Raw genomic sequence first — 22,132 nt, 5'->3', positions numbered from 1 at the left:
TTAGGAACATGCAGAATTCTAAGGGCACTAAGAGCGCCAAGGCTCACATAGTCTACTATTCAAAAGAGGGGGAAGAAGGAACGACCAAAAGCCCAATTGCAAGGTGAAAAAAGCTTTATTGGGGTAAATGGTGAGCGGCACAATCCAAGAGACGCCGATTACAGAACTCCCGGTGAATGTACTGCCTGCCACGCTGAGCTACCACGTAAACACACTTCTTCTCTCTGTGGTTTCTGTGCCCATATAGTCCCCCGAGACCAACCCCCCCCCCCCCGCCACCACCACCGCAACCGTCAGCCCAGAGCCTAGGGCTCCCAGCCCACCGGAATGGGCACAGTTTCTGTCCCAATCCATGTCACAGAACCTGGTTCTGGCTATGCAATGTCGTCCTCCACACCCTTCTGGGTCCCTAGACGGAATGCAGCCTGAGGATACCCCTATGGAGGATCCTTCTGAGGTAATCTGGGCACATGCTTCACCGGTTGCAGGGATCAGGAAAAAGAGCACACGGCCGGGTGTCTCCAGCACTCTCTCATGGCCCCCAGGGCTCTCCCTCGGGAGCACACAGAGCAGGCTCTCCCACACGCTCCACGGCTTCTGAAGAGCTGGAGGAGGGAGAATGCTGTTTGTACCAAGAGGATTCCTTGGCTTCATCCTCCCCAGATGATCAAACTGCAATAGACTCCCTAATAGCAATCAACCAAACTCTGCATGTGGAAGATCCCCCATCCACTACCACTGACCATGCGGTCTCCTTTAAAAGGGCAAGAAAACTCCAAAAGGTTTTCGCTGATCACCCAGAGTTTCAGGATATCCTCACAAAGCAAAGGGAGAAGACTGGCAGGCGCTTCGGTAACCGAAAACTCATGGAGTACCGGTACCCTTTTGACTCACCTGCCCCTAAGGGCTGGGCCGATCCGCCCTCGGTCGACTGGTACGCTGAAGTAGTACAAATGCTCGCAGACATACCGTGGCGCCTTCCAGACATCCCAGACTTGCTGACCCAAGGGCCCATTTCCCATCAGAACTCCAGAGCCCTGAAGCTGACAGCATGGCCATTGAGACCTGGGTATTAACAAGAGCGGGATTCTCCCCCGCGGTTATTTCCACCATGATCAGCGCCCAAAAGCCTGCTTCATCCCGCATTTACCACCGTATGTGGAAAATCTTCCTTTCATGGTGCAGGGAAACTAACGTCCAGCCTATGCCTCTGGCCATCCCCAGAATTCTCGACTTTCTACAGTCTGGCTTACAAGCGGGGTTGGCTCTCAGCGCCCTTAAAGGGCAGATCTCAGCGCTCTCAATCTTCTACCAATGCCGCATGGCTCAAAAACCGCAAGTCAAGTCCTTCCTCCAGGGCGTTTCCCATCTAGTTCCCTCGTATAAATGGCCGCTGGACCCATGGGACCTCAATCTCGTTCTGGACGGTCTCCAGAGGTCTCCCTTGCTCTTCTGTTCTGGAAGGTAACATTCCTGGTGGCAATTACGTCCATCAGACGGGTTTCGGAGCTGGCAGCACTCTTGCCGCGAGCCTTTTCTGATCTTTCACCAGGACAAGGTGGTTCTGCGCCCCCTTCTGGATTTTCTTCAAAGGTTGCTACCCCGTTTCATTTGAATGAGGACATTGTTCTGCCTTCCTTTTGTCCACACCCAGTTCATAGGGTGGAAAGGTCTCTGCATTAGTTGGACCTCGTCAGAGCTCTGATATTACATATCCAGGACAGCCGACAGCCCCCTTTAGGAAAACTGACTCTTTGTTCGTCATTCCTGAGGGGCCTAAGAAAGGACAGGCAGCTTCAAAGGCGACTCTGGGTCGCTGGATTCGCTCTGCGATCCAGGAAGTCTACCGCTTGCAACTCAAGCCCATTCCTAGTGGGCTGCAGGCTCATTCCACGCGAGCAGTTGGCGCTTCGTGGGCCATTCGGCATCGGGCTTCAGTGGAACAGGTGTGTTAGGCTGCGACCTGGTCTAGCCTACATACGTTTTCAAAGCATTACAGAGTCCATACCCAGGTTTCAGCTGAGGCAAATCTGGGTAGGAAAATTCTGCAAACTGCAGTAGAGCACATCTCTCAGTAGGTGCTCCAGGCTGTCTGGGACTGGTTCCTAGTCCTTGGGTTGTGTTGTCTTCTTTTGTTTCCCACCCATGGACTGCTTTAGGACGTCCCATGGTCCTGTGTCCCCCAATGAGGCATCAGAGAAAAACAGATTTTTGTGTACTCACCGTAAAATCGTTTTCTCTTAGCCATCATTGGGGGACACAGCACCCACCCTGTTGCCCTGTTGGGCCTTGGTTCTCTCAGTACCTTATTTGGTTATGACTTTTTTTTTTTTTCTCATGTTCCTCTGTTGAGAAGTTTTTACTGGTTTTTCTCCTACTGCTTGTGTACTAAAACTGAGGTTGCCTGGCCCGGCCAGGGGGTGTATACTGCAGAGGAGGAGCTATGCTTTTGCATCTACTTAGTGTCCTCCTATGGATAGGCAGCATAACACCCATGGTCCTGTGTCCCCCCCCCAATGATGGCTAAGCGAAAACTATTTTACGGTGAGTACACAAAAATCCGTTTTACGCCACCTTTTTTGTTTTTATAATATCCAGTGGTTTTACTCTAGATATGGACAATCCTCGAGACTTTTTTTTTTTTTTTCTTCTTGATAGAGGAGATTTATCGCGGACTTATCTAACAATTTGGATAGGAGTGGTGGAAGTTTTAATAATGCTGTGCTCATAAACTGAACATTTCTTATAAAATTTCACTACCCATACTATATTGGAGTGTCCCTGCCTTGGATTTTTTTTCCACAGTACTATCCTTCTTTCGAACTTTGGCATCTGGCTCTGCTCTGGAAGCCTGTAGTCACATGTATATGAAGTGAAAGCTGCACACCAAATTCAGAGAAATATGAACAAGCATAACTGCTTTATAATACATAAGGAATGAAAAATACAACTAGCCATATGAAAAATTGAAATGTGACATTACATAACTGCTGAGTATTATTTGAAAAAAGAGATTTAGCTAATATATTGATCAATTCATTACTGCCCCATAACCAACTTCACGGTAATCTCATTTATGGGGTCCCTTTTTTTCAATTTTTCATATGGCTTATTGTAGTTTTCATTCCTTATGTATTATAAAGCAGTTATGCTTATTCATATTTCTCTGAATTTGGTGTGCAGCTTTCACTTCATATAGATTGTGAATTTTTTGGCTAGCACCCTGTTGACATTTACAATGGTGTTCCAGCAGTCTTTTTGATTATGTAGACTGGGTGACCACTAGGAACGTGGGGTCTTAACCCTAAAACGCATACTTGAGGCCTCGCATGCCTGCTAGGTTACTTGTTTTCTATGGTTGTGCGTTCTAGGGTTAAGATACGACTGTCCCATAAATCAGTCATTAACACCTAAGTCACTTACCGGTGTAGTCACATGATTCATTTTAATCAATCCAGAATTTATTTTTTTTTTCTCCCAGGTAACTCTAAGCTACGGTGGTCCTGACAAGAGAAAGAATGTTGTACATGTAGCCGGGTCCTTCAGCCTGGAACAAGATCCTACTCGGTAATTCAGCTACTGTTCTGTAAAGCAGATTCGTACCCTTTTGTTAATGTGCATAACCAATATATCCTCTGTCCTGTAGGTTCAAATCTGTCCATTGTATGTTGTATCCCGACACAAGCTGGTGTCCTAACTAGAAGAGGAGCTCACGTCACCTTCTGGAGTGACCTCCAGTCTGGACAACCATACATCTTCCACTGTAAAATGAAATATTACTTCAGAAGCGTCTGGATTTACATTTTAGACCCAAGTTCCCAAGGAAGAGCTGGCTCCTTCAGTTTTTTAGCATTTTCTCAATTGTTTTAAGAAACCCAAAGCTTAAAGGGATTGTGCCACCAATACAGTTTAATCAATAGATCATTGAAAAGTAATTAATGCCACTATTGGATGTTTAAAATATATCTAAATGCCCCCTGTTGTATCCTGTGTAACTCTCTGTGCCCGACCATGTGGAGATGCTGAAGCGAATGGTCACGCATATACTGCCCCTGGCAAAGTGAGGACATGTAAGTGAATATACTGTTCCCCTGGCAGGAACTGTTCCAGCTGCTTCTATGTGGGAGTTTCCCTGATCCTGTAAGTGGAGCTAATCTTAATAAATGCTGCTATGGCGCTAATAAGCCCCGGCTGGGGCTGGCGCTGCACTAGTCTGGTCACCGGCTTTGGTCCCTGACCGGATCTTCTAATTCTATTCTCTCTGACATGCCGTAATGTTTCTGAATATAACTGACTGCAATTCACATGGACCACTAATTAGACTGCCCAACAGGTTACCTTTAAAGGCCCTAGTGGTGCCGATGAGGAGAAATCGACCTCTTCCCCCATGGAATACCCCTGATTTCTGAGAGTACCAGGGATGGTGAGGGGAGACACTTTCAGATTATTTTCAAAGGATCACTCTAACATTGTCCAAGGTTGAGACCCCCTTTAAAGGGTTTTTACCTATCCTGGCTCTTACATGGAGCATATGGCAGTGTATGTCAGTATGTTCATGAGCCACTTCTGGCCTTTTTAAATAGTTTTTACCATGACATGTATTTTAATGCTCTTTACTATTCCTTAAGGATTTTTAAGACATTATTTAAATGTAGCAGTATTTCACTGAATTATTTTATATATATTATTTTTTTTTTTTTTTTTTTAAATATGATCTGACCTATAATAGTCCATTTTAACCATCCCATTCTTGGGCTCCTCGAGGTTCCAGCACAATTACAACCAACCAGTTGACGTCGTAAAGTCCTATTGTGAAATATTGCCCGTCTGGGTTTGGCTCTATGCACTTATTGCGCTCGTTTTCTCTTGGTACTATGCTTTGGATGACATTTTGTATATAATTTTTGCCAATTGTTTGTGTTGTAATTTATTCAATCTGAACATATGTACAGAATTCACTTTTAATAAAATGTGTATTTTTTTTCAATTGTCAGTTTTCTTTATAAATTTTATTAAAAAATGTAAACCTTAACATTTTACAATTTTTAACATCAAGACATAATAAATTTTGCTCCAACATAATAGAACTAATATTGCTGTAGAATCTTCCATCTATCAGTGTTCTCCGACCAATGGCTGTTACTGAAAATTGGCACCAGGGTCAAAATCGTATCACTACCAGGTAATTCTAGGGTTAAAACCCTGACTCAGTCTTATCTATCTACCTTTTTAATTCGCAATGTTGCTGTAGATCATCCCTGGTACGAGCCTTACTGGTACATTGTTGAGGTTGTCCGCTACTCGGACAACTCTTGTTTTCAATCACCATACAGTTAGGTCCAGAAATATTTGGACAGTGACACAAGTTTTGTTATTTTAGCTGTTTACAAAAACATGTTCAGAAATACAATTTTTTATATATATATATATAATATAATTTACTATAGGCTGAAAGTGCACACTCCCAGCTGCAATATGAGAGTTTTCACATCCAAATGGGAGAAAGGGTTTAGGAATCATAGCTCTGTAATGCATAGCCTCCTCTTTTTCAAGGGACCAAAAGTAATTGGACAAGGGACTCTAAGGGCTGCAATTAACTCTGAAGGCGTCTCCCTCGTTAACCTGTAATCAATGAAGTAGTTAAAAGGTCTGGGGTTGATTACAGGTGTGTGGTTTTGCATTTGGAAGCTGTTGCTGTGACCAGACAACATGCGGTCTAAGGAACTCTCAATTGAGGTGAAGCAGAACATCCTGAGGCTGAAAAAAAAGATCCATCAGAGAGATAGCAGACATGCTTGGAGTAGCAAAATAAACAGTCAGGTACATTCTGAGAAAAAAGGAATTGACTGGTGAGCTTGGTAACTCAAAAAGGCTTGGGCGTCCACGGATGATAACAGTGGTGGATGATCGCCGCATACTTTCTTTGGTGAAGAAGAACCCGTTCACAACATCAACTGAAGTCCAGAACACTCTCAGTGAAGTAGGTGTATCTGTCTCTAAGTCAACAGTAAAGAGAAGACTCCATGAAAGTAAATACAAAGGGTTGACATCTAGATGCAAACCATTCATCAATTCCAAAAATACAGGCCAGAGTTAAATTTGCTGAAAAACACCTCATGAAGCCAGCTCAGTTCTGGAAAAGTATTCTATGGACAGATGAGACAAAGATCAACCTGTACCAGAATGATGGGAAGAAAAAAGTTTGGAGAAGAAAGGGAACGGCACATGATCCAAGGCACACCACATCCTCTGTAAAACATGGTGGAGGCAACGTGATGGCATGGGCATGCATGGCTTTCAATGGCACTGGGTCACTTGTGTATATTGATGACATAACAGCAGACAAGAGTAGCCGGATGAATTCTGAAGTGTACCGGGATATACTTTCAGCCCAGATTCAGCCAAATGCCGCAAAGTTGATCGGATGGCGCTTCATAGTACAGATGGACAATGACCCCAAGCATACAGCCAAAGCTACCCAGGAGTTCATGAGTGCAAAAAAGTGGAACATTCTGCAATGGCCAAGTCAATCACCAGATCTTAACCCAATTGAGCATGCATTTCACTTGCTCAAATCCAGACTTAAGATGGAAAGACCCACAAACAAGCAAGACCTGAAGGCTGCGGCTGTAAAGGCCTGGCAAAGCATTAAGAAGGAGGAAACCCAGCGTTTGGTGATGTCCATGGGTTCCAGACTTAAGGCAGTGATTGCCTCCAAAGGATTCGCAACAAAATATTGAAAATAAAAATATTTTGTTTGGGTTTGGTTTATTTGTCCAATTACTTTTGACCTCCTAAAATGTGGAGTGTTTGTAAAGAAATGTGTACAATTCCTACAATTTCTATCAGATATTTTTGTTCAAACCTTCAAATTAAACGTTACAATCTGCACTTGAATTCTGTTGTAGAGATTTCATTTCAAATCCCATGTGGTGGCATGCAGAGCCCAACTCGCGAAAATTGTGTCACTTTCCAAATATTTCTGGACCTAACTGTAGTTCCACCATGTAAATTACCAGCTATACTTTTCCTCCAGTGTGGGCACGGTTCCATGGATGTCGGCACCTGCTCTCCTGGGGCTCCCATGACATAACAATGTCCAATGGTGTTGTAGCCAATCAGCAGTCACTTCCTTTGAATGTAACTGACATACTGCGGAAGGAGAGTATGAGGTAGGTGACCATTTTGTCTGAAGGAAGTGGCCGCTGGTTGACTGTAGAGCCATTTTGAAAATTATGTCATGCAAGCCCTGGGAGAGCAGGTGCTGACATCCCTGGGACCACTACCACACCAGAGGTGAGTAAAGCTACTGCTATTTTACATGGGAAAACTCTTCAAAACCAGTGCAGGAAATGTAAAACTCCTTCAAATAGCTCCCAAAAGGAAGCTTGTTTCCTAAAGCAGTTTTCACTAGAATACCTTTTAGACTATGTTAAATGAAAAGAGGAGGGGAGCCAGCACTGCTTATGAATGGCATGCAACAGTACAGTAGGAATGAATTTGTGAATATTACACTTTTTTTATTTTCCCATTGTTGCATGCCATTCATAAGCAGTGCTGGCTCCCCTCCTCTTTTTTTTTTTTTTTTCTTTCTTTTAGACTGTGTACACTGTTTTAGGGGCAGAACCTGAGTGGAAACTTTAACACTTTAGTAGATTAGGAATTTAGATTCTGAGCCCCTTTTGGGGACAGTGATGTCTGTAAGCAAATAAAATGAATACCTTTTGGAGAGCTTCTGCTCCAAAAAGATCTATTTTTTTTTTTATTAAAATAAAATCTTGTGTACTGTGTTCACAAGGGTTTGGTTTTTTTTTTTCTTGCCCTACAAAAGTAGATGGAGTTCAAAATTGAGTTGTGATTAGGTTTCTTTCTTTATCGTTCCTATGGGAGACCCAGACCATGGGTGTATAGCTACTGCCCCCGGAGGACACACAAAGTTACTACACTCAAAACGTGTAGCTCCTCCCTCCTAGCATATACACCCCCTGCTAGCCAGTCCTAGCCAGTTTCATGCTTTGTGTCAGGAGGATCACACACACACATGCATCCTTTTTTGATTTTTCATTTTTTCTAAAGATTTGGAAGAAAAGCGGGTCCACTGGACCCCCGGCATGTCCCTTCTCACCCCCCTGGCAGCGGTGCTGTTAAGGTTGACTTCAGGGCAGGAGCCCTTCATGCCGCGCTCCTTCACCATCCCTTAGGGGCTCTGGCTTGAAGTTAGAGCCAACACGGTTCTCACTGCCTTGCAGGAGACCGGCCTCCATCCGCAGCCCTTTGGCAGGACCCTGCTGGACGGAGCACTGAACCCCCACCCCACCCAGGGACTGGGCCCTGCGTCTCAAAGCAAAGTATAGAGACGTTATTCAGAGGGTCCTTCTGCAATGTGGGGCACTTTTATTGGGGGGACAGTGATATACTTTGATAATGCTGCTTTTTACTGTGTTTCCGGCCGGTTCCACGGTTTTTACTGAGTACCGCGCCGATGATGCCTGATTGTCGGCTGCATGCATAACTCTAGGCCCCGGCTTCAGCCGCGGCCTAGTTTCGTTTCGTTCCCCTGCATGTCAGTCATGCAGGGGGACACTGCAGCGCCGCCCGCCGGCCGCTCTGCACAGGGGAGGACACTCCTTTTTGAGATGATTCCCTCCCCTGTACATCTCCTTAGCCCTCCGATTCCCGCTCCTGGGTTAACCCCCGCCCCCCCCCCCTCACTCTGGCGCCATTTTCTCAGCGTTCTTAGTACACTGGTCGGCGCTGGCTGCTCTGCAGTGCAGAGGGAGTGAATATCTGGCTGGGGGTCCAGGCTTGGAACCCGGGGGGCACTCATAATAGCGGCCTGATAAGTCAACCTCTGGTTGTGCACTTTTATGCACTATCAGGGCATTCTGAAGGAGTTAATTCTTTATTATAGAACCTCCTCCTCAGCAGCATGTCTCACACTAGGAGCAAAGCTCCAAGGCTGTACACTACATGTTCTGCATGTAAGCTCATATTGCCTGAACCGGCACAGACCCACACTGTAATGGTTCTTATGTGGTGGTGCCTCAGCCTGGAGTCTCCCCAGGCTGAACCCCTGTCTTGGGTATTCTAGACATTCTAGACAGAGCCCCCCACCTCTGCAGCATGTCTCACAGAGCGAGGCTGCAGGCTGTTTTTATTATCCACTGCTGGTAGTCTCGTACGGCTGTACCCAGCTCATAACCACTGTGGCCCCTCAGCTTGGAGGCTCATTAAGGGTCCCTCCAGCTGCTCCGGTTTCGGTGGCTGACCCCTGGGGGAATCCTTTTTCCAGGGGTCGGCTGTCCCGGCATCTGCTGAGCATGCAGCCCCCTTCTCAGGGCGTTTTCTGCTCGCTCAGCAAAGCTCACAGACCCCGTCTTCCTGACAGGGAGACGCAGGGTCCCCTGTCCTCCCCGTCCCGCAGCTCCGATTACGAGCTGACTCACTGGACGAGGAGGATGTCTCTACCAGGGGCTCGGACGCTACTTTATGTACTTTGATCCGTCCGTAGGTGACGCAGATGCGAATGATTGGATTGCGTCCATTATACTTGTACTGGACCTCCATCCGCCTGTATCAGGGGAGTATTCCCCGCTGGCAGAAAGGCATCCGTATACCTTTAACAGGACGAGGAGTGTGTTCCTTAACCACTCCAGTTTTCAGCCCGCTGCGTCCAAGCCCACAGCCTGTCCTGCAGACCCCACAGCGGGGTTCTGCTGCCTGTCTCCCCCTCCCATCAGAGGTGGTCAAGGAGTGTACTCATTCGCCAAGGGTGGCCACTCCGGTGTCTAGACTTTCAGCCCGGATAGTTGTATCAGGGGCTGACGGCACCTCTATAAGGATCCCACGGTACATTAATTTTGTACTGGACCTCAATCCGCCGGAGTTACCTTATCTAGGTGAACACAACGTGTGTTCCTTAACCACTCCAGTTTTCAGGCCCCTGTGACCAGTCCAGGGTCCGCTCTGACAGTCGCTTCCCATGAAGCGTGATTCTGAGGACTGTGTTTCCCCTGTCCACCAATGGTGGTCAAGAAGTGGGCTCATTCACCTCAGGTGGCTCAGCCCGGACCGTTATGTCAGTGGCTGATGGCTCCTCAGAGGAGATGCATTCCCTCACAGGGACTCTATGCCCAAAACGGTTGCCTGAACTTCCAGACTTCAGTCTTTTCATCCTCTGCCAGGTCTGCCATGCTGGACACCGCACGGCGGTGGTCTTGGCTACTTTCCTCGCTATCCGCAGGCTCCTGTGGCTTCGGAAATGGAAGGCAGATGCCTCTATAGAGGTTCCTTGCTGGGCTCCCCTTTGGTGGGACCAGTGTCTTCGGAACCAACTGGATGAAATTTAGGAAGCTCTTGGCGGGGAGAGTTCTTCCTTGCCACAAACCTAAACCAGGGAACCTGTCCAGGGCAGGAATCAGTTGAGGTTTCGGTGGTTTCCGTTCCTCCATCTGATCGTCCTCTAGCTCGGCCTAGGTTCATAGAACCAAATGGTTTGAAGCTGCGTCTTCAGAAGACCGCAGGAGATGCTGCCACTGAGTCAGCTTCCTCCGAGCTATCTAGCCACGCCAACCTCCTCCTTGGTCGGTGGCAGGCTCTCTCCACTTGGCGACGTATGGTTCTAACACGTCTCCGTTCAGTGGGGGCGGGATTATATCTCCCATGGCTACAGGATGGAATTCTGTCCACCCGCCAAACAGATTTTTTCTGTCAACTCCTCCCGGCTCCAAGGCCGCCGTCTTCTCACAGGCCGTGGCATTTCTTGCAGGCCAATGGAGTAATTGTACCGGTTCCCGACTGGGAACGGTTCTGAGATTTTTGCTCCGACCTGGATCTTTAGCTTTTCAAGCATGGTCAGGTGTGGCGTTTTCACATGGAGTCTCGGTCTTGTTCCGTGTGTTTTTTCACCGGATCAATCAAGAACCCAAGGAGATTCCCTAGCAGCCATCGGCATCAGAGATGCCTTTCTGCAGGGGTCAATCGCAGTTTCACACCAGCGTTGACTACGTTTTGCCATCGGAGTGGTCCAATTCGTGGCTCTTTCCTTGGAGTTAGCCACGGCCCCTCGAGTATTCTCATTGGGGCTGCTGTGATTAGGGTCCTGCACCCCTAGGGATTGGCAGTGATCGTTTGCCCTGGACGGCCTTCTTCTCGGGGCTTCATCCAGTGCAGACTCTTAGCAGAGTACTTTGCTTACTCTCGCCACGCTAACCTATTCGGGTGGCTTGTCATTCTGTCCAAGTCCACTCTGACTTCGAACCAGAGGTTCTCAGGGACGCAATTCGAGACTCTGTCGGCACTTGTGAAGCTGCTCTTAGTCGATCAGTAGTCCCTCCGCTGGCGGTCGACGTCGTTCTATCAGACACCAAATACAGGTGCTGGTCAGACGGTGGCGTCAATGGAAGCGATTCCTTGCCCAGTTTCTCCTGCGTCCTCTGAGACTGGATGTTTTCCGCTGTACACGCGAACTCCCTCCTTCCACGGGGTGGTGGCTTTGCCACTGACCAGGGGCTCGTTTCAGTGGTGGTTTCGGCCACTCTGTCTCAGGGACGCTCCTTCCTGGCCCCGTCCCGGGTGATCCTCACCAGGATGCTGGTCTTTCCACCTTGGGAGCAGTATATCTCCACCGTGGAGCGCAGGGCGCTTGGACTCTGTCCGAATCAGCCCTCTGGATCAATGTGCTGGAAATCAGAGCTGTATTTCTAGCTCTCTAAGCCTTCACCATCTGTTGGCGGCTAGGCACATTCGAGTCCAGTCGGACAACGTGACAGCGTTTTCCTACATCAACTTCCAGGGCGGGACACTCAGCCGCCTGGCAATCTTGGCGCCTCAACATTCTTCAGTGGACAAGGGACTCCTAGTCCACCGTATCCGCAGCCCACATCCTAGATGTGAAAACTGCGAGGCAGACTATTTCAGCTGTCCAACCGTGGTCCACAATCCTCAGGTTTTGCGGTAGACACACTGGTTCATGTTTGATCCCAGCTTCATCTCTACCTCTTGCCCAGAGTCCTGCGCAAGATCAGTAAAGGGGGCCGTCGGGTCATTCTCAAACTCCAGACTGACCCAGGCAGGCTTGGTACCCTGACCTGCTCCTTCTGTCCGTTGGGTTGCCATGGCATCTTCCGGACCGTCCAGACCTTTTCTCAAAAGGTCCGTTTTTTTCCGTCAGAATTCTGGATTCTCAGATTGACGGCGTAGCTATTGAGTCCTGGATCTTGGCGACTTCTGGTATCCTTCCTGAAGTCATCTCCGCTATGACTCGAGCTCCAAAGTGTCCTTTGACCTTTTTAGCCTTGCCGACCCTCCTGTCCCTTCCACAGTCCGGTCTACAGCTAGGACTATCCCTCATTAAGGGACAGGTCTCGGCTCTGTCAGTATGTGCCAGCGGCGTATCGTCCGGCTGGCTCCGGTGCGCTCCTTTAAGGGCGCATCTCACATCATTCCGCCTTTCCGGCGGCCTATGGAGCCCTGGGACCTTTAATCCGGTCCTCCCGGTTCCCGGAAACCCCCCTTTGCGCCTCTTAGGGAGGTTTCTTTGTTTCATCTTTCACAGAAAGTAGTCTTTCTAGTGGCTATAATTTCCCGCCAGAGAGTTCTGGCTGCACTCTCTCGGAGTCACCCCCTTTTTTGGTCTTTTGCATCAAGACAAGGTGGTCTCCGTCCGACTCCGGACTTTTTTCCCTAAGGTGGTTACTGCTTCCACCTTATCCGGGGCAATTTTCCTGCCTTCCTTTTGTCCGGCTCCTGTTCATCGCTTTGAGGAAGCGTTGCATATCCTGGATCTGGTGCGGGCGCTCCGGATCTATGTGTCTCGCACCGCCGTTATTAGGCGGTGCACCTCTCTCTGGTACTGACTGCTAGTCAGCGTAGCGGTCTCTCGGCATCTAAGCCGACCCTGGTTCGTTGGCTTAGGTCGGCCATTTCCGAGGCCTACAAGTGTACTCAAGTGCCTTCCCCGCCGGGGATCAGAGCACATTTGATCAGACCTGTCGGTGCCTTTTGGGCTTTCAGGCACCAGGCTACGGCTCAGTAGGTCTGTCAGACTGCAGCTCGAATTAGTCTGCATACTTTTTCTAAGCTCTATCCAAGGCATGCTCATGCTTTGGCAGACGCGGGCTTGGGCAGACGCATCTTTCAGGCGTCTGTCGCCCATTTGTGAAGTTAGGTTTGCCTGCTTCTCAGTTGTCTGTTTATTCCCACCCATGGACTGCTTTTGAACGTCCCATGGTCTGGGTCTCCCATAGGAACGATAAAGAAAAAGAGAATTTTGTTACTTACCGTAAATTCTTTTTCTTATAGTTCCGTCATGGGAGACCCAGCACCCTCCCTATTGCCTGTTGGCAGGTTTCTTGTTCCGTGTGTCTTCACCGGCTGTTATTGTTGTAGACAGAGGTTCCGGTTCTTCCGGATTTTACTCTGTCTCTTCTTGTGGGTGGATGTCCTCCTTCAGCTTTTGCACTAAACTGGCTAGGACTGGCTAGCAGGGGGTGTATATGCTAGGAGGGAGGAGCTACACGTTTTGAGTGTAGTAACTTTGTGTGTCCTCCGGGGGCAGTAGCTATACACCCATGGTCTTGGGTCTCCCATGACGGAACTATAAGAAAAAGAATTTACGGTAAGTAACAAAATTCTCTTTTTTCCGAAGCTTAGCAAAAAAATAAATCCTTTTTCCAAACTAGTGTTTGTTTGTTTTTTTTTTTTTCTTTTGTACCTGATCTACTTATAGACCTATTCCATTAGCAGGACTTGCCAGACACACATGGTGTCTTTACCAATTCCTGGGGGAGTGGACTTTGTCAGGACATTATTCTGTGTGGGACATAATGTTTAAGGGAGATGTGTGGGGGCATCATTCTCAGTGGGGACATACTCCTGTGCAGTGAGGCTATGTAGCCACCTACTGCGTCTTGGGTGGGGGGGGGGGGGGGTGGGGGGGGGGGGGGGTTTGGTGTCTGGGAACATCATACTGTATGTGGGGGGCATTGGTGAGCAGATGGTAGGCATCTTACTGTGTTGGAAGCTGTTGATCAAGGTAAATCAAGACTGAAAATCATGAACGTAGAAATTAGAGATAGGATTTACTACTTTTTAGATAATTTCCAATGGTTTTGAATAGTTGCTAATGCCCCCTGCCACAACATCACAAGTATTAATGTGATGCCCTGGCAAAATCAGGTAGTCACAGTTAGGCCCCTGCATTACACCAGTCTCTCATTAGGAAACACACAGCCAACCAGAAACCCTAGTCACCCCCCCCCCTCCTTAGGGAAAGATAGACACATCAGTGGGCGTGACCAGGTGGTTGGGACATGCCCACCAAGGGGTCCAGAGAGCCCGGGGTGGGAAAACAAGCAGTCTGAGTCAGATAAGCTTTAAGTTCCGTTTGGAGAGGAGTGTGGGCTGGAGCTAAGTGTAGCTCCAGCAGGAAAATCCAAGTTGAACAGTACCAGGGTAGGAGCCCTGGTGCCACTGGCTAGGAGGCAGACTGTCTCCGGAAGCAGGAGACGGGAAGACGGCTCGGCAGAACCGAGGTGGACCGGGACAGGGTTGTAGCCCGCCGCTACCGTCACGTGGAACCAACCCGGAAACCGTAGCACAAAGGGGGGTACTCGGACCCTGAAGCCAGGAGCGGAACTGGTTAATTAACCGATTGAGGCCAGGACTAGAGGTCCTGTCCCACCCAAAGTCCCTCATAGAAGACAAAAGCCCACCGATTAGGGATAAGAGGTTACCACCAGGGCCCATAGATCCCACGGGCCAGCGTCTGCGGGCACGGCTCCTTAGACCACATCCAGCCGGGAGCGAACTCCTGAGTTTCACACTAGGAAAGTCCCACCTTACACACAGCAGTGCAGGAAAAGGATAGAATGCAACTGGCCGTGGCACCGCCCACCATCACCTTGGTTTGCCAGAGACTTGTGTGTTTTACTAACAGTGAGTACACCAGCACCCCCTGCGGTCGCCATCCCCGCCACCGGGTCCTGGGGCCACCATCCCTACCCACGGAGGGGTTAACAACTTGCTGCAGAACATCTCCCCCAGGTGCCCCGTAACAGCAGTGGTGGTGTCCCACCTCACCACACACCGTGGGTGGCGTCACAAACTTACTATGGCCTAGCCCGTACATCTACGTCCCCCCATTTATTCAGCGTGTCCGCGAGACCCCTGGGTCCAGAGACCCTTGAGCCACCACCCCTGAAGGCCCGGATCCGAGCAGTGTCGGCTGCTGGCACGGGGGTGGCACATTAACAGTAGCAGTGAGTAAGCAGACTTAATTCTGAGTAGTATTAAGTGATATAAAGTAATAATAATGAGCAGAATTAAGTTTGACCGTTTGGTTCAGCCCTCCACAACAGTCTCAGTATCTGAGGCCTTGTGAAAAAATTGAATTACCCACCCCTGGCTTATATGGTCCATTACACTATTCATGTACTGCAGTGTGATATCCAGCCTAGGCAATGTTACACTGGCAGGTAGCCTATAATATGCCACCTCCAGCAATATCTAAGTATTTTTGGGCCTCTGTAGCCATAGCATGTATTGTGGAGTATTGATAAAGGCCACCTCCTCCCTCAGATGCTGTGGCTATTGACCATTAAACTGCTGGAATCAGAGCTAGCTCTGGCAACAGAAGATGCAACAATAGCTTAGCTGTATAATACGGCTATCTTCTCATGCTAACTATTGGGCCGGGTTCAGATGAGGAATGTAAAATTGTCTATTTCTGCAAGAAAAAGAGGAATTTTCATCTGTATTATCATTCACATTCCATCCGTATGTTCATCTTTTATATCCATATGCTATTGATATAATTGTACTTGCATCTATGCAACATCCATATGTCTGCTTTTTCCATCCATGTGCCATCTGCACACTCCTTTTTACATTCACATGCCATCCGTATGTCTATTTCTTTTTTTTTTTTTTTAACATTCATATATCCGTATATCCATTTTTCACATTCCATGTGTACGTCCATTTTTTAAATTCATCTGCCATCTGTATGTCTGTTTTCTTACATCCATGTACCATCCGTATGCTCGTTTTTCCATCTATATGCCAATTTTTGCGTTCGTATGCCATCTTATAGCTGTACACGATCAAGAGACAGCTTTCAGACCCTTTTGGTTTATTACTGTTTCTGCCTTCCCGATCGCTATATACACAGTGCTGAAGAAGCATTGCTTACAGTAATAAGGATGTATATTAGTGCTTTTTCTTCTAAAACTAGTGGTCATGTGATCACTGGGTGTATGGAGGAAGCAGGAGCTGTTGAGTCCTCTGAGACCCACATCAGCTTTACTATGCAGGAGGTTGCATTTCTACTGTAACTAGGGTTAATATACCAGGCCAAGTTATAGGGGAAATCGGATTTACAATTAAAATAAGTATTTAAAGAGTAGCTGTCCTTTCATCTCATAAATGAACCGTACACATGAAAATAAGCAACTTTGTAATATTCTAGTCTATGTAGACATGTGTGGGTAAAAGGAGAAGGGGACCTCTACTTCTAAATCCTTTTTCCCTAAAGAATCTTTTCAGTAGCAACTGCCATCTCCTATCTCCATAATGAATCAGTCCTGGAGGAGAAAGAGAAGCAAATATTTCTCTAATAAAATATATACAAAAGTTTCTCATGTTCCTGTGTGCTATTCATTCATGAGAGTAAAACCATAATCTTTAAATGCCCACCAGAGTTTTTGTTTGGCTTCATGGGGGGCACAAAATGTGATGTAATGTAAAATACATAAATTAAAAACAAGAGAAAATTAAATAAAAAAGCTACTGCCAATCCAAATCAGTGTCACTATGTCACTAGCCCCGTCCTGGTTGACAAAACAGAGTCCAATGTATAAAAATAATTTTACATTTTAAGATTTGGTCCCCTTTTTTGTATTTTAATGGTCCTTTGTGGTCATAAAAAAAGAATAAATTGAAAAAAATGTTAAAATACCGGTTTCATTTGTTATCCCGCTGATATCACCTGGTATCTTTAAAAAAATAAAATAAAAACAAAAAAATAATAATAATATAGAAGTTAAGTGCCATGTATCAGGAAATTTTATTATTTTTATGAATCAGAAAAAAGTTAGTTCTTTAAACTGCATGTATGAAAAAAATCGAAACACGTGCCTGGTCAGTATTCAGGGTTAACGGCCTAGTTAATGGGCAGTATGCATATACAGGGCAGTCTGTTATCCCAAATTGACAGTATAGCCCCTATTTATCCAGACTGGCGGTTTGCACAAGAATCTTGCTGGACAAAGGTGCACCAAATTCATTAAGAGCCGTGAACCTCTTAATGAATTTGGAAGATCTTTTAGCAGCTGTTCGCTACTTCTAGAAATGTACCAGAGTCAAAGCTTGGTGCACATTTCAGTTCTGACTTACACCACTTTTACAATGAATTTGTTTGGTGCGCTCACCTTCCAAGTTAATTTTCTAAAACGTTGGCGCAGCTGGTCGGCACTGGCTTAAAAACACAAACAAATTTAGCGATACTTTAAGCAGTTTTATGCCAGACAGTTGGTGTTTACTGCTTGACAATTCTTCCCTATGTGCTTTCATCTCCGTTCTACCGAAACTGAAGCTTAATCAAACATGCTAATTAGTGTGCTCGGCACAATGTTCTGCTCACTGGGTTTGCATGCCCACACCTGCCTCAGTGGTGACAGTACGCTTGCCCGGCGTGAGCACTGTCTGTATAGAAAACGCTGGCAAGTCATCACTGTCAATCACCAGGGAGAGAAGTGTGGGCATGAAAAGAGAGGGTGGAACTGGGCCTTGTGGCCATGTCAAGGGTGTGCCAAGCGCATTAATTAGGATATATTATTATATTTCTGACAGACCGCGATACACGGAACAGCTGTCGGTGTCCTGACTCGTACTCTACAACCTCATAAGCATGATACGAAGCTTGGGTCAGGAGACTCTGCGATTTACAAACTGATATCGAATGTGCATAGCCTGGTTTAGGTTGTAATCACATTACGTTTCTGCTTCACATCCACGATCTATCTGAATCTGTCGTGGGCGGGGGACAGATCACAACCGGGGGACTGCTCGAGGCACTCTGATTTGGGCGGTGGCTGTGGCTCGAGTGACAACCGGATCCGGGGCTCACGCAGCCATCCGTCGCCCACGAGTGAAAAGGGGATATTTACAGGGGAGTTGTCTCTGACGCCACCCGTGGGTTGCGGTGAGGGATGGTGACCCTGCCGCTGCCTTGTATGTGGGTGCCTGGGCTGATGGAGCGGGGCAGCAAGGTGGGATCCCCTCCATGGGTAGCGGAGGTGTAGTCCCGGGCCCAGAGTATTGTGTGGGATTGCAGGGAGCAAGAAACTCACAGGTCAGTTGTCGTGGTGCTGGATGAGCTGCTGATAACTTGGATGGTCAGTAACCACACACAGTCTGTATTGTAAACCAAATTGCTAATGGCTGGTCATCTTTGGCGGGTATCTTCGGGTCCCACACCCAGATATACAGCCAGGGGCCCTTCCTTCCACACTCTCTGCCTGTCTCTTGTCTGGACTAGTCCTCTTGAACGGCCTCCGGACCGGATCCCCTCTCTCGGCACCGGCGAGCTACAACCCTGCCCCGGTCTGCCTCAGGTTCCCCGTGACTGAATCTTCGTCACCTGTGGTCCTGACTACCACCTAGTCCGGTAGTCCAGGGCTCCAACCCTGACTACCACCTTCTCCAGGAAGCTCCAACTCCCTCCTGTCAGCTCTTCACTGACTACAGCACAAACTGAAACTTAACTCCTCTCTGCACTTACTAAGCTCTTCCCGATCCCTCCCATTTTCCTGGGGGGGATGGTGAGTAGGGCCTGATTGGCTGGTGTATATTTGTGTGGGGACTGTGTTGGTGCCTAGGAGGATTAACTGTTTTTGTGACTACCTGGTTTTGCCAGGGTGTCACATTAACCCTTGGTTGAATACAGCCCGTCCGCGGGCTGTCCGGCCCTGACTTTTTTTTTTATTTTAACTGCTTCTGAAAAGCAAAGAAGGTTACATGAAAAAAAAAAGCATTTCATCCCCCTAAAGGGGAGGCACATCACTTTAAACGTTTTAACTTTTAACTGTCCTGCCACCCTCCACCTGGGGGTCCAGATGGCCTCCTCACAGAACATGAGGACGTTCAACAAGGGTGCAGTCCTTAAACAGTCATTCTTTAAACTTTCAACTTGCGGGTAGCCGTCCATGTTCCGCTACTGCTGCTGCCGCTCCCAGTACGGGGCACGAGTTCCGTGCTCCACCTCCTGCTCAGGAGCCAGACCCACTCAGATACCCTCGGCGCCGGCTACAACCGGCTTCTCATACTGCCATGGGCCCCATCGCTCAGTGGCCTGCTCCTCCTCTCTGCAGGTGCACTCCGGCTGCTCCACAGCTGGGACGGGGTACCAGGGAGCGGCTGGCGCCGCATCTGGGGCAGGATTCCGGTCGGGTGCCGCCTCCGTTTCGGCCAGGCGGACTGCCGAAGCTGACGTCATCATTGTTGTGGCCAGGTGGACTGCCGGAGCTGACATCATCACCGTTGCGGCCATGCTCGGGACCGGGTGAGATGTCATCGGGGTTGCGGCCTGGCTCGGGGCCGGACGGGATGTCATCGGGGTTGCGGCCTGCTGTGATATCTTGCCGCTCTTGTGTCCAGGAACGGAATTTTGCAGAGTCCTGGCGTCCCTGCACTTTACAGTTCTGGTTACATGCCACTCCGTCCTCTCCTCCCCCTTGTTTTTTCAACAGCAGTCTCGCAGGACCCCCTGTCCTTTGCCACTTCCTGCTTTGGGAGTCACCGGGTTCCGCCCATGTTCTCGTAGGGCGGGGCTTTGGCTTTGCGCCTTTTTTGGGGAAGAAGATGATGGCGTTGTTGTTTTGGCGCCAAAGATGGCGGCAGTCCAAAATTTTGTAACGGTTCAAAAGAAGGCGCACGTCATCCAGGTCACGAATGGGGTAAGAATCCTGTTCGTGACACCAATTTGTAGCGGGCGGGGGACAGATCACAACCGGGGGGCTGCTCGAGGCACTCGGATCCGGGTGGTGGCTGTGGCTCGAGTGGCAACCGGATCCGGGGCTCGCGCAGCAGTCCGTCGCAAACGAGTGAAAATGGGATATTTATAGGGGAATTGTCTGTGATGCCACCCGTGGGTTGCGGTGAGGGAGGGTGACACCGCCGCTGCCTTGTATGTGGGTGCCCAGGCTGATGGAGCGAGGCAGCAAGGTGGGATCCCCTCCACGGGTAGCGGAGGTGTAGTCCCGGGGCCCAGAGTATTGTGAGGGATTGCAGGGAGCAAGAAACTCACAGGTCGGTTGTTGTGGTGCTGGATGAGCTGCTGATAACTTGGATGGTCAGTAACCACACACAGTCTGTATTGTAAACCAAATTGCCAATGGCTGGTCACCTTTGGCGGGTGTCTTCGGGTCCCACACCCAGATATACAGCCAGGGGCCCTTCCTTCCATGCTCTCTGCCTGTCTCTTTCTTGTCTGGACTAGTCCGCTTGAACGGCCTCCGGACCGGATCCCCTCTCTCGGCACCGGCGGGCTACAACCCTGCCCTGGTCGGCCTCAGGTTCCCCGCGACCGGATCTCGGTTGCCTGTGGCCCTCACTGCCACCTAGTCCGGTAGTCCAGGGCTCCAACCCCGACTACCACTTTACTGTGGAACCCCTGATCCATTAAATACAATGAGGCAAATGACATGCAAAGTCTGCAGTTTAGGACTCAGTTTAGTTTCCTTTCTGGTGGCATCCATCTTTCCAACCAGAGACAATAGTTATGCTATTATGTCCTGTTAAAATATACAGACTCCATTTGCATCATTATTCTCAATCATTCTATTGAGGGTCCCATTTGAATCTTGTTTTTTTGTGGGGATTGAAACAGAATCCCTGATGTAGTCATGGATAATGTGAATGTGGTCAGCAGATTCTGCTCCTGGTAAGGTCTCTTCACACTGCAGTCATTCGGGGTACATACTGCCACTGTATGGGTCCTCCGTCACACACAAGCTGCCATGTTATAAAGCACACAGTATAATGAGTTTTCACTGGATGCCTCTTTTTAGGTTAGTACAGCGTTGTACCTGGATACCTTGAAACTCATGGGTCTTAATGAAAAACTTAAAGCAGGGTCCCAACTATGGCATTGTCAACAGAATTGCTCTTCTCAAGTGGGCTTAAGGGACCTTTGGGCACACCTGAACTCCAGAACCTGGGTGTGACTTCTGGCTCTTAGCATAGAAGAAAAGAAATTATTCTGATATATATCAGTCTGGCAGAGGCAACCGAGCCATATTTTATTATTTAGTGAGTGATAATTTAAGGTGTTATAAGAAGAGTGGCACAAAGTCATTTATCAGACACACAGATAGGGATGTCCTGCATGTAAAACACTAGGACAGCATTTTATTAAATTTCACTTCTGGAGTGGTGCTTCTAAGCCCTGACACTAGTGTTATACTCATCCTCCAGCATCTTCATCTGTTTTCACTACCGCTAGGGTTGATCTTCTCCAGTTTGTGACCTGCCGGCAGCTCCAATGTTTCATGGAGTGCGCTGGAGGTCACAACTCAATAAAAGTCTATGAGAGCCTCGTTCTGGCTCTCAGAGTTGTATTGAGAGCTTGTGACATAACTTCAGAAGTTCTGGGCACAAGATGGCGCCACATATAATATACAAATAGAATGGGAAAATACATATGGGCATTACGCGCATCAAACACAGATCTCTTCAGCCTGGCCCAAGCTACAGTTAGGTCCAGAAATATTTGGACAGTGACACAAGTTTTGCTATTTTAGCTGTTTACAAAAACATGTTCAGAAATACAATTATATATATATAATATGGGCTGAAAGTGCACACTCCCAGCTGCAATATGAGCGTTTTCACATCCAAATCGGAGAAAGGGTTTAGGAATCATAGCTCTGTAATGCATAGCCTCCTCTTTTTCAAGGGACCAAAAGTAATTGGACAAGGGACTCTAAGGGCTGCAATTAACTCTGAAGGCGTCTTCCTCGTTAACCTGTAATCAATGAAGTAGTTAAAAGGCCTGGGGTTGATTACAGGTGTGTGGTTTTGCATTTGGAAGTTGTTGCTGTGACCAGACAACATGCGGTCTAAGGAACTCTCA

At 48.0% G+C, this 22,132-nt stretch overlaps 1 protein-coding gene across 1 annotated transcript in view; it reads left to right on the top strand.

Moving 5' to 3' along the window:
* RFNG (RFNG O-fucosylpeptide 3-beta-N-acetylglucosaminyltransferase) overlaps positions 1–4,987 on the top strand; it is a 35,174-nt gene extending 30,187 nt beyond the window's left edge. The window contains exons 8-9 of the mRNA XM_075349731.1: positions 3,482–3,567; positions 3,647–4,987. Of these exons, the coding sequence (XP_075205846.1) occupies positions 3,482–3,567; positions 3,647–3,701 (141 nt within the window). The 3' untranslated portion in view covers positions 3,702–4,987. The remainder of the gene's footprint in view (positions 1–3,481; positions 3,568–3,646) is intronic.
* Positions 4,988–22,132: the final 17,145 nt, after the last annotated feature.

Source organism: Anomaloglossus baeobatrachus, chromosome 5 (assembly GCF_048569485.1).
Source record: "Anomaloglossus baeobatrachus isolate aAnoBae1 chromosome 5, aAnoBae1.hap1, whole genome shotgun sequence".
Classification (NCBI taxonomy): domain Eukaryota; kingdom Metazoa; phylum Chordata; class Amphibia; order Anura; family Aromobatidae; genus Anomaloglossus; species Anomaloglossus baeobatrachus.
The sequence above is the reverse complement of the archived record's forward strand: the minus strand, read 5'-3'. Positions and strand labels throughout refer to the sequence as shown.